The sequence below is a fragment of the Protopterus annectens genome, chromosome 1.part0 (genome assembly GCF_019279795.1).
Source record: "Protopterus annectens isolate FY-2018-M chromosome 1.part0, PAN1.0, whole genome shotgun sequence".
NCBI lineage: Eukaryota > Metazoa > Chordata > Ceratodontiformes > Protopteridae > Protopterus > Protopterus annectens.
In genome coordinates this window covers 824,995,911-825,007,931 of record NC_056725.1, presented here as the reverse complement: position 1 = coordinate 825,007,931, position 12,021 = coordinate 824,995,911, and the positions used below count along the sequence as shown (strand labels likewise).

The 12,021-nt window shown below is 38.4% G+C and overlaps 1 protein-coding gene across 6 annotated transcripts in view; it reads right to left on the bottom strand.

Moving 5' to 3' along the window:
• TIAM2 (TIAM Rac1 associated GEF 2) overlaps positions 1-12,021 on the bottom strand; it is a 2,099,243-nt gene that overhangs the window by 146,685 nt on the left and 1,940,537 nt on the right. For all 6 annotated transcript variants that reach the window (XM_044063392.1, XM_044063388.1, XM_044063400.1 and 3 more), the window contains one exon: positions 1,860-2,039. In XM_044063392.1, coding sequence (XP_043919327.1) covers positions 1,860-2,039 — 180 coding nt within the window. The remainder of the gene's footprint in view (positions 1-1,859; positions 2,040-12,021) is intronic.

Below are 12,021 nucleotides of genomic sequence, written 5' to 3'. Positions count from 1 at the left end.
ACCTTTAAGGTGGGACCCAAGGTGATACTGTGAAAGAGTATATGAGAAATTGTGCATATACATACTACAAAAATAATACTGCTGAAATGGGCAGCTAGTTATACTTCTGTATTCAGTGCAGGGGAAGGAAAGCTAAACAAAGTGCATTTGCTTCAATTGACAGAATGACAACAGTTCCTACTGGATCAGGTTCTGTTCTTCTACATTTCAGAGGTTCGCAGATTAGTACTAGGCTAACTGCCCTTGTGGGCCATTTTAAGCCTAGCCAATTACCCCATGTGAGAATCAAACCCTACATCTTGTGTCTGTAAGATAAACACCTTAAAAATTAACCCAACTTCCCACAGTTGTTGCTTTTGTATTGTTATTAAGGCAGCTGTTTGTAAGTGTGTTGCAAACTACTAAACACTGCTGAATGAAGGCTCTCCCAATGCTCACCTCTTTTCCACTTTCCCTGCCCCAAACAACCTTGTATTATGACTTTCCATCACTGGAACAGACATATGAACAGATAGCTACAAAGAATAAGGGTGCCTTATCTGACAACCACAGCAGGTCAGAATTGTATTACATGAAACGGAGAAACTGATCTAAGAAAGATTCACAAAGCTTAAGGATACAAAGCTGCTTAAAAATGGAGTTCACAGGCAAACAAACTTGTGGCAAACTAGAACTAACAGACAGCCAAGAGGAACATGGGCAACTATACTACAGACATTTCAACATCTTCAAAACTACAGCCCATCTTCTACTAGCAGCTGGCAAATCATAATGACTGGCCTGCAAAGCACCGCCTGCGTTTTTGTATTCAGACATAATATACCTGAAATATTCTGTCGGACTGCTATTTCGTTTCTGCTTTGACATTCCTGCCAGAAATCAGTTAATAAATGTATACTGATCGACTGTCACACCTGATGGGGAAAGACAAAATTGCATGTGAGTGCAAGTACATGCCAGTGGTGACTACTCTGAGAGACGTATGGTTCACATTTTTCCCTTGCCACAGCAGCGTTTTCTTCAGAAGGCAAAATCTACATACACATTTCTTTCATATTCCTTCCAAGGCCTCTGCTTGTTCTGTTGAGCCAACAGGATATTAAAACAGTTGCAATCCAAAGTGCAATCTCTCTCTCTAGATCAATTTCAGTGCCAGGCTTAAAATGCTGTCAATCCACAGTTAAAAAAAAATAAATGAAAAAAAAAGAAAAAGTTAAACTGCAATAAAATAAAGGCACTTGGCCATGAAGTGAAAAACACTATGGCAAAGAATGCCTTGTCAAACCAGGCTGTTTAAAATACTTTCTATGAACCAGGTGAGATGAACATAAAACTTGCTGTATGACAGGATGTTTAGCTCACAGAAAAGGTGGCAATTGGTAGCACATGAACAGAAAAAAAAACTTCCATCACTGTAGGGAACTAAACAATATAATTTGATATTGTGTGTGTGCAGCATTATAAACACACAACTCTGCAGAATACATTTCCAGCTCTAGGTGAAAGTGTTAAATATGGACACCAGTCAAACCCCTTAGCTAAGAAATATGGACAAAGCCTAAAATAATGGCAGAACAAAGGCCCAAAAATATAAACAGTTTTGAAATATTGCTCTTATAAACTTAAAGCTGCCTGAACAACAGGATTTGTGTTAGCATGCATTCTCTAAAAGACATGAGAGGTCTGAAATGCAAATGTATGTCATTTATTGACCTTCAACATATAGTAATTTGAAAGAAAAACACAAATGGTATGAGCAACAGACAAGAAAGATGAGGCAAAGATCTGGAGAGTTGAGAGGCGTAAGAACAGTAAATTTCTGTAAACCAACATAAGTTTTAGTTAGTTTTTAAACAAACCTGTCAGGTGATAGTGTTCTTCACTGTCGGGGTCAGTTAAAGAAACCAACTCTTTCAGCAGAAGCGGATACTTCAGCACTCTCTGCACAGGTTTGATCAGGTAAGATTCCAGCGTAGAAGAATGCTGTTTTGTTGGATTACGAGCATCCAGAAATTCCTTAAAAGCTTTGTCTGTCTTTGCTAAACAAAACAGAATTATATCCAGGTCAGAAATTGGCAGAAGAGGTACTATTCTGGGACTGTTAATAAAAAGTTAGTCATCATAATATTACAGTTCACATTTGTTAAAAAGGGTGAAGAGTTCATTTGATATTAATACAATGTAAGACTGAGCAGTGCACACACAAACTCAGTTATGCTAAAGTCAACTTTTACTTTCTAGTTCACAGTCCAACCTGGAATATGGCACAGCTTCCATAAATTGCAAAATCCTCCACCAGCATATCTTTCAAATTAATAGAAACAGACCACAAAACAGACCACCTATTCTCTCAGTAACAGGAACCTTACTTAGTACTGTACAGTCAAACTTATTTAGCAAAATAAAATAAACATAGAAGATTATGATTGGGTCACCGATCGTAACAAATATATTATGTATTCGAGACATGGATGTCAAGAAAGTCACATCTAGAGCAAAGCTTTGCAGATGAATCTTGGCATCCCGGTGAAGAATTCATAATATTGTTTTGATTGGAGATTTATCTGCTCCATGTACTTCTAATTAGTACAAATCTAGATTAAAAAAAGAAAGCAATATGTTATGCCAGCTCTGAAAGCCAGTAAAGCAGTGTGGAAGTGGTTGATTCCTATACATATTTCCTGTGTAAGGGAAGCCGCTGTAATCAAAATAGTGAGAGTATTTAAGCAGGCAGCAGGCAGAAACAGGAGTTGAAATGAAGCCATTTCATGTTTTGCTTGTTCTGTTTTCTGGTTGGCACTTTTAGTGCAGACTCAACATTAATAGTATCTAGGGGTTTACTTAACAAATGTTAAGCACCCCTCCAAAAATTAAGGTCAGGTCTCGTGCTGCAACATTGCTGAACCAGGATGCATTTCAGCTGTTTTTCGAGCCTAACTATGGCTCTCTATGCACTACATATTATTTGTGCTGTATTATGTCACTGGCTCAGGTGATGACTGAAGAGAGTATTGAACCAATCCAACAACCCAGTTAAGAAACACAAAAATTAAACAAAGTAAAACAAAACAACTACAAAATTGTTTAGACAAACATTATTTGTTACTGGCATCCCTACCTGACATTCATTACTTAAGAAACAACTGGTTCAGTATGTGGACCTCTCTTGTCATAAGGAGCAACAGCTGCCAGTATACAGCAAAGTGTGGAACAGATCTGTTGTTAGGGGAGCAAAAACAGAACTAAAAAAAAATCTGGTCTGATGGCACAAAACAGAACTAAAAAAAAATCTGGTCTGATGGCACAGAGGCAAGGCATCTATGTCACTGATTTCAGACTTTTTAATTTTTTTAACACCTTTACTGAATTATCACTTAAGACATAGGCAAACATATATTTATATAAAAGAATACAAACCTTATTATCATGTTCACAGTTAAAATCATTATATATCACAAATTTTTATATACAATTTTCATCAATCTAACAGTACATAAATTGATCAGTTCATGCCCTCCCTTACACCTCACTCCTCCTGCAAAACAATCTGCATGTATTGTTCCCACAATTTCCACTCAGACTTGTTAACTTTGATCAACTAAAATAAACTATTTTTTCAACTAACAGGAATGTAAATACTTTTCTGAAACACACAAAGCCATTTCTGAAACTGCCGGCAGCAACAACAAGAAAATCAACACCACCAAGTTTCCTTTTTGGTGGAACATGAATTTAATTCAACTTTACAAGAAAAAAACGTCTATTTTGGTGCTACAAGAAACATCATACTTCAAGAAATAAAAGAATTTTAAATAAAATCAGTAAGAAATTCAAACCTACACTGCAGTATGAAAAAAATATCTTTATTAAATTAAGCTAGCTAACGATCATACTAATAAAAAGTTATGTTACAATTATAAACTCTTGTTTAAATACCATCAAATTTTCATGGTTAATTATCAAGCTAGATCTATTACCGATCCAAATCAAATAGCTACGTTATTTAATTCTCACCTTGTTAACTCACTGTAGACTTCTCCCACAGGACAGATCTACTTTTCCAATCCATGACTTGACTCACAATGGAATTTGCCCAACTATCTCAAAGAAACGTATACATAATGCCTTAAAAGTGACCTGTAATAGGACCTCAATGGGGGTCAATGACATTCTCGTTGTTTTAATTGTTACAGCTCATATGAGCGGGTCAATGTGCTGATAATGATCTTTAACGGTTTATTGAGGAAAGGTTCTGTTACTTCTATGTGGAAAAGATTTATTGTTATGCCGATTTTCAAAAGGGGTAATAAAACGGATGTTAATAATTACAGGCCAATAAGTCATACCAGAGTACTATGTAAATGTTTTGAGAGGTGTATGATCAAACTTTTGACTGATCCTACCTTAAGTAGAACTCCACTTGACTTTTGGCAGCATGGCTTTACTGCCAGTAAGTCAACTTTGGTGACCTTAACAAAATTTTATGATCAAGTTAGTACTGCTGTGGTTCTTGGTCTAACTGCTGGAGTCGTTTACCTTGGACTTTGGTAAGGCTGTCAATATCCTTCCTCATTCTTCTATTTTGAAAGCAATGTTATAGTACAAATTTAATTCATTCCTCACTAAGTGTACACTGGCATGGTTCACTAGTTGATCTCAATGTGTTTCTATCAAGAGGACTTATTCTATTTACCCGTACTTCAAGGTTGCACCTCAGGGATCTTTCTTAGTTCCGCTGTTATTAAACTTGTTTTTTCTACAAACCTGTTAAATCAATAATTTCGGGTGAATAAATATACCAATGACTCTAAGTCATTTTTTAGTACAATCTATTGACGATTTAAGCAGCATAAACAAATTAACTGACTTTAGTAGGTGGACTAATGAATATGGTCCTTCTTTTAGTTCTGATAAATGCAAGATACAGTTCTTTGGACAAATTCATCCTTTATAGTCAATATTTCTGAGTGGTACAGCCTTGGAAGTAATTAGGATATTTAAAGATTAAGGTGCTACTGTAAATAATGAGCCTGCATTTGATCAGCATGTGATCTTTACCAAAAGTAAAGGTATGCATTGCCTGGGTATTGTGCTAAATTCTTTCTCAGGGATGTGGTCCGACTTTGTGTGTCTTACATATCCTCTAATTTTTAACAGAGTACAACACACATTTTGCATGTATTCAGATAGACAAATTGCACTGGCTGGAGTCTGTACAATGCCATTTTACCAAGCATATTCCATCTGTTAGAAACTTGGAAAACCCTAAGAGTTGTAGGAAACTAAACCTGTACTCACTTCATTACAGACAATTTACAGGGAACACAATAATGGTTTTCAAAAAATTCAATGGTGATCATTTACAGTCAATGCTTAATTTAACTGTATGTAATAATATGTTGGCATTCAAACATAGAACCGTCAATTCTGTTATCCTCCAAGCATCACTCTACAAGAAGGGGTAACTATGTAAAAACTGTTATCCCAAAAATTTGGAATAGACTAACATCCACTATTAAATTTTAAACCAATTTGAGTAACTTCAAGAAAAGTTTAGATAACTGGTTCAAGAATGAAACTTTTAACTCAAATTTCATGGAGTCAATGAAACCAGGCTTGTTTAACATACTTTTTATAAACCAGATTAGGTGAACACAAACTTACTGCATGACTGAATGTGCAGCTTACATAGAAGGCAGCAATTTGGCCTGTAAAATTGGTTAATAACTTATAAACCTATGAGGATCCGAGTTTCTGCATGGAAACAGGCTGAAGATATGGCCGTTTTTGCATTAGTGCACTAGTGGAGACCAGTAGCCTCACAATAAATACATTTCAGTAAAAGGAAGTAATATACATGCTGACATTGTTTTAGTAGGGCTCATGATTAGCCAAAGGTTGTGAGGGTGGCTTAATGGTTAAGATGTTTGCCTTGCAAACACAAGGTGCATGGTTTGAGTCTCACAAGAGATTATTGGCTAGGCTTAAAATGGCTCACAAGGGCAGTTAGCTTAGTACTAATCTATAAATCTTTAACTACCTATGAACCTATTTTCTTGGGTGGCGTAAGCCAGGGTACATTTTTTGGCTAGGCTTGTATGGGCCAGAGACTTCCCATACTCTGGAACAGACTACCTATCTATGTCAAACAGAGCTCCTCATTAGCACTCTTCAAGAAAAATCTTGATGACTGGATGGGAAATGGGAAATTCACCCCAGGGATCACTTCTGTGGCTCTGCTCGACAGGGGCACAGGAAAATAATTCTCTTGGGTGGCGAAAGCCATGGTACATTTTTTGGCTAGGCTTGTATGGGCCCTAGGGCCAATAGCCTAGTACCTACCTATGAACTGCTGCAGAATGATGGCTCCCACCACCCGGTTCATGGCTACCTATACGGTCACATTTCTAAGATTTCTTCCTTAAGGCCAACTCCCAAAAGAGTTGGGGGGGTCTATCAGGTAAAGGGGAGGGGCCTTGGATTCTCCTGTGCAGGTATGGAGGTAGCTGGGGAAAGTAGATGGAGTGCCCAGGGTAGACAGCAGAAGCCAAGAGACCACTGGCAGGTCTGGTGAAGCGGTTAAGTAGAAAAAAAAATGCATGTGGAGCAGACTTTAATTCTTAAGTGTAAGCCTCCAAGAAAATAAATGAAGGTGACTAGCTAAGTCAAAAGAAATCTGAAGATGCCACCTTTGACGGAAAGTAAGAATTAATCCTCCTCAACACCAAGCCTAGCACACAAAACAAAGGTTTTATTCATATAAAATGACTCCAGGACATTAAATCAGTAGAAAAAGCAACGAATTAATCTACAAGTTGCAAGGACACAGAATTAAAACAAGCAAGCAAGATTCCAATTCCAAGGAAGTGTTGACATTCCGACTAGGGGTCCCAAGTGAATAACATCTCAAGAAGTACTAAGTTAGCCTGTGCTGGGTTTGAAGTTTACCAGCCATTGAGTCACAAAAGGCCAACACATGAACTTTTAAGCAGGGAGTAAATGACCTAGATCAAAATAATGCACAAAACAGGGCTTACCTTTCTTAAAACAGTGATGACAACAGAGCCAAATTACATTCCTGAACTTTGAGAAATGCCTCCAACTTGACATTCTTAATTACAAATAGAAATCTTCTGGGCTAACTACCACCTCTGATGCCATTTCAAAGAAGCTAAAAGACAAAAATCTTTCTTAAAAAGAAGCCAGATCCTGAAGTGAAAACGCTTTACTGCTCAAGGAAGAAAACAAGTGCAGGCACAAATGAATAGAACGTCCTTTAAACAAAATGCTTTCATGCAATAAATGAAAAGAATAACATTTAAAAACAGATATTTGTTATCAAAGCACACTGCTTAAAAAACACTACAACAATTATTTGATTAAAAAAAGAGAGACACAGAATAGTAAATAATAACACAATTCATTGGCCATCTGCTGCTGATATTGGTCAGACAAGAACAGAAACTGTCTAATTCCCAGAAACACAAAGTCTGGCTCAGAATCTTTTTCAGAGTATTATCGCAACAGACCATCAGTACAACCAAACTGCTGACGCACAGCAGTAAATCCATGTCAGTGGTCCAAAACAAATCCCTTATACGAATCCAAGTTCAAACAGATATCGGTATGGGATAGTAAACCACAAAGGCTCAGATTTGGAAAAAACAATAACAAGAAAATATTCACTCTAATCAGGAGATTACATAACACGAAGAGAGTAGACCCTGAAACAAAGGAGTCCGTCAAACATATCCACTAATAATATACACAAGTTTAGCAATTTTAATATTGGTTTCTCCTGCTCTTCTTAAATCCTCGCAAAGCCTAAAGGCTAAAAACACATCCTGCATCCATTTTGAAATACATCCTGCATCCATTTTGAACCACATCCTGCATCCATTTTGAACCACATCCTACATCCATTTTGAAGACAAACAAAAAGGCTAAAATCCTGCTCTGCTTAAGGAGAGAAACCAAAAAAGGGTAAGTAGCATAACAGCAGCAGTCTAGTCTAGGTGTCGTGAAAGAAGAGGATACGGAAATGAACAGTAGTCAGCAGGCAGAGAAAATCAAAGTTTTGGTAAGAACCATCAAGACCAGCAACAACAAAAAATGGGTTTCATTTGCTGGCAGCAATCTTCTACCATGTTGACCTCGCACAAGTAATATTTAATATCAGAACTAAAAAACAAAATTTTCTTGGCTACCAAGATGGTATCATAATGAGCCTAGAATTCTATAGCTGTAACTTCTTCAGAAGGCAAAGTATTTAAAACAGTCCTTTCCACTGAAGAGGCACATCTACTGTCCATTCTTCCCTCTTTTGTATTATAAAGCAAAACTGGACTAGAACAGCATTTTCTAAGTCTGTTAAGAAGCCAAACCACAGAGGTCTCTGTAGTCTGAGATAGGGTTAAAACCTGTCCCACTTTGCGAGGGACAGCCCCTCTTTTGGCAGTTGTGTCCTGACAAAAAATATTAAAAATGGCAAGTGTCCTGAGATTGTAGGACACAATTATGTCCTATATTGTATATAATAGTTGAATAAAAGTTATTCTGTATCTAACAGAATAAGCAACTAAAATGCTACAAGAACAAGCTATTATTTAGGCAAAAAAAAATTAATTCTATCCTTTGTACTGACTGTAGGTATGTGTCAACCTGTAAAATTTGATGTGTGTCCCGAAAATGTCCCACTTTGGCCATTTGAAAAGGTGGCAACCCTAGTCTGAGACAGTACTGGCACCTAAATGGGCTTTGGCAATGATTGATGGCAGTTTATTTCACCAGCCTTGGAATGAGGACTCCCGCTAAGGACATGTGACACAGAGCACTCATGTCGCTCAACCTGCTGCTCAGTCTAAACAGAATATGCCAGATGAACTTCTACATCCTGTGAGACACAGGATCACTACCAGCTAAAAGGACTTCAAAAGCAGTTGCTTCTCCACAATGTTCTAAGAACCATGGTCGGTAAACTTAGCCAAATACCGCCATTATCTCCAAGGCAATATCTGTAGTTAAGGTCTGTTTTTAGCTTTAACAGTCTGTCTCTAAGCTGGATGACATACTTCCAGAAAATCTGACTTGATGTGAATACTATGCAATCACAATCAATGAGCACTCCATCACTTGTAAGACGAGGACAACACTCACTGCTTTAAGTCCTAACCAATCAGGATTTCCAAGATATGAGCCTGGACTCTGTGTCAGTAAGAAATTGAGTCCTACTAACATATTTTGATGGGTCTACTTCACACGTTGTCATAAGCTGACAATATCGAGTCTGAAATTGTCGGCACGACAATATCGAAAGTGAAGAACATCGTGCAAGTAAATGGAAATCTCCGTAAGGGGAGATTTCCATTTACCTCAATGAACTACGGTCTCGGAGTTGGCATATTTAAGTAGGGGGTGGGGGTGCAGGGGCTTGCCCTGCCTCACTCATTTAGTTTTTTTTTAAATTTGTTTTTTTATGTTATTCGATGTTTTACTTAAATCAATAAAGTTCGACCTTTATTGATTCGATTAAGTAAATGTTCAATAACGTGATATAGACGCTTTAGACTTATACTTCAGTCCTGCAGCACTGAGAGGGTGAACAGCATAATAGATACTAACACCAAGAAAGGCATTTCCCAGTTGATTAGAAATAACCAAAGACTGCTGGAATGGCAGGCCCCACAAGAACTCTGAGGCCAGATAGCTCTGAGAAGCATCCACATATAAATCACTTAAACAGAGGACCTCTAACAGGTTCTTGTGCAGCAGAGTCACTGCTATGAATATAAAATGTTCATAATTAGAACACTGTTGCAGTAGCCTAAGCTGTGTGGGGGTATATCTTGCCAAGGATATGAAAACAGGCCAGTATTCAAAGTCGGGCTTCAAGGGATTGACAGTCAGCTAGTGCTTCTTCAAGCTGGGTAGATAAGTACTGTTCTGGAGAAAACCTTCTACAGATTTCTTAAGGAAAGTGTTTACTTTAGCTAGAATTTAAAATTTGACTGTCTTGAGACATTTTTTGTCAGAAAACAAACTTTAGCCTTCCATTTTAATTTATTTGAGGAAAAACGTGTTTAAAACTACTTTTATGAAGTAATTTTAAGAAGCTGTGTAAACTAATTCAGAAAACTGCTTTTGGTGGTTGTCGCTGAATTATTTTTTAAACCGAGTTTTCTGCCCATATGTTCATCGACTCTCCAGGCTCTGCAAGCCTTGTTTCAGGACGCTTTCTTTGGCTGAACCATGTAGCAGGATCCCTCCATCATCTACAAGAAAAAGAAAAACTTTATGGAGCCTTTGTCTGTTAAACAGGCTTCTTTTCCATCTCAGCCACTGATGGGTAACTCTGCTGTGGCCAAACTGAGTTCCTTAGACCACACATCTTTTGCCTTGAATCCGCACAGTGTAGCTCTCCAAGTCACTAAAGACAGGGGGTTAAGCACATCAATCTGTTGCAGTGTGTGTGTCCTCTGTGGGCAAAGGAAAACCTCTCGTCTGTCTCAGAGGAGAGGGGTGGACCATGCTTTCACCACACAGCCACGCTAAGACAGCCAATTTCTGGGCTAGTGTCCCTGCCATGAGTCGGTCTATTTCTAGAAGGGTCTCTGAGAAAAAGAAAAAATTAAACATGTGGCCAATCCCCAATCTCTCTGATTTTGGACAAGGAAGATTTATTAGGCTTTGTTAACAGTTTATTTCAAGCATTCCTTAAACTCAAGATTCCTAACTGACTAGTAAAAGAAAAAAATCCTTCTTTTTCTGATACTGATTCTTAGTCAGAAGAACAGGGACTGAACTGCAAGGAAATTTCATCCGTTAATTCTACCTAGGTAGTTGATTTTGATTCTGGAGTGAAACTTGAGAAACCGCCCAAAAGAATTCTTTCCTGAAACTATTCCCAAATGAAAGGATTGTTTTGATGGGAACACAGTGAAATTCCAGAATATAACAAAAATATTATGATCGTTTACCAACGCATTTTTCTCAGAATGCAGCTCTTCCCGTTTTGCCAGCATTAGAAGATATTTTCCCAATAGTCTGCAGTATCCCTGACAGCCTCTTATCCATAAAAGTGGGACAGATTATAAAAGGTACCTCAGTTGTACATAAATATTTACTTCTTAATCCCAAATCTGACAATGTTGTGACTTTTAACAAAATCATCTGCTGTCAAACACTTTGGGAATTGCAATGCTATCATTCTGATAATGACAGGAAAGCTTTTGACAGATTTGAGAAACAGTGGGTTCTTCTGCTACTGGTACCATCAGAATTCTAAACTGCCACTTCGTGCCCACTGAGTGGCGCACAGCTACAGTTATCCCACTCCACAAGGGGGGATCCACCTTGGATCCCGGGAACTACCGTCCCATCAGTCTGACGAGCCTGATCTGCAAGGGCATAGAACTTATAAACAAAGACATTGGCAACCTTCAAATACTGGACCCCACCCAGTTTGGGTTCGTGAAGGGCCTATCTTGTCTCCTGAACCTGACCGACTTCTTCGAATCAGTCTCCAGAGGTGTGGACGAGGGTAACGTGGTCCACACAGCCTATCTGGACCTCACTAAGGCCTTTGATACCATCCCCCACTCTGGAATCATAGATAAACTTACTAAGCTGGGCATAAATCCCTACGTCACTCGATGGGTTGCCAACTGGCTTACTGACAGAACCCACACTGTAAAAGTAGCAGACTCCAAAACCAGCTCCAGACAAGTGGAGTACGTCAAGTTTCAGTCCTGGGACTGCTCTTGTTTGGCATCGACTTCTCTGAAGTACAGGCCAAAACTAAGGGACTCTGGCTAACAAAGTTTGCAGATGACTGCAAACTGGGAGCTATTACTGAATCCCCAAATGATGCGGGTATTCTACAAAAGGGCCTTACAGAAACAGATGCTTGGTGCCAGAGCCATGGGCTAAAGCTTAATGCCAAGAAATGTACAGTTATCCCCTTTGGGAAAAAAACATGCACCCATGAATTACCACATAGGTGGCAGTACATTAAACACCGAA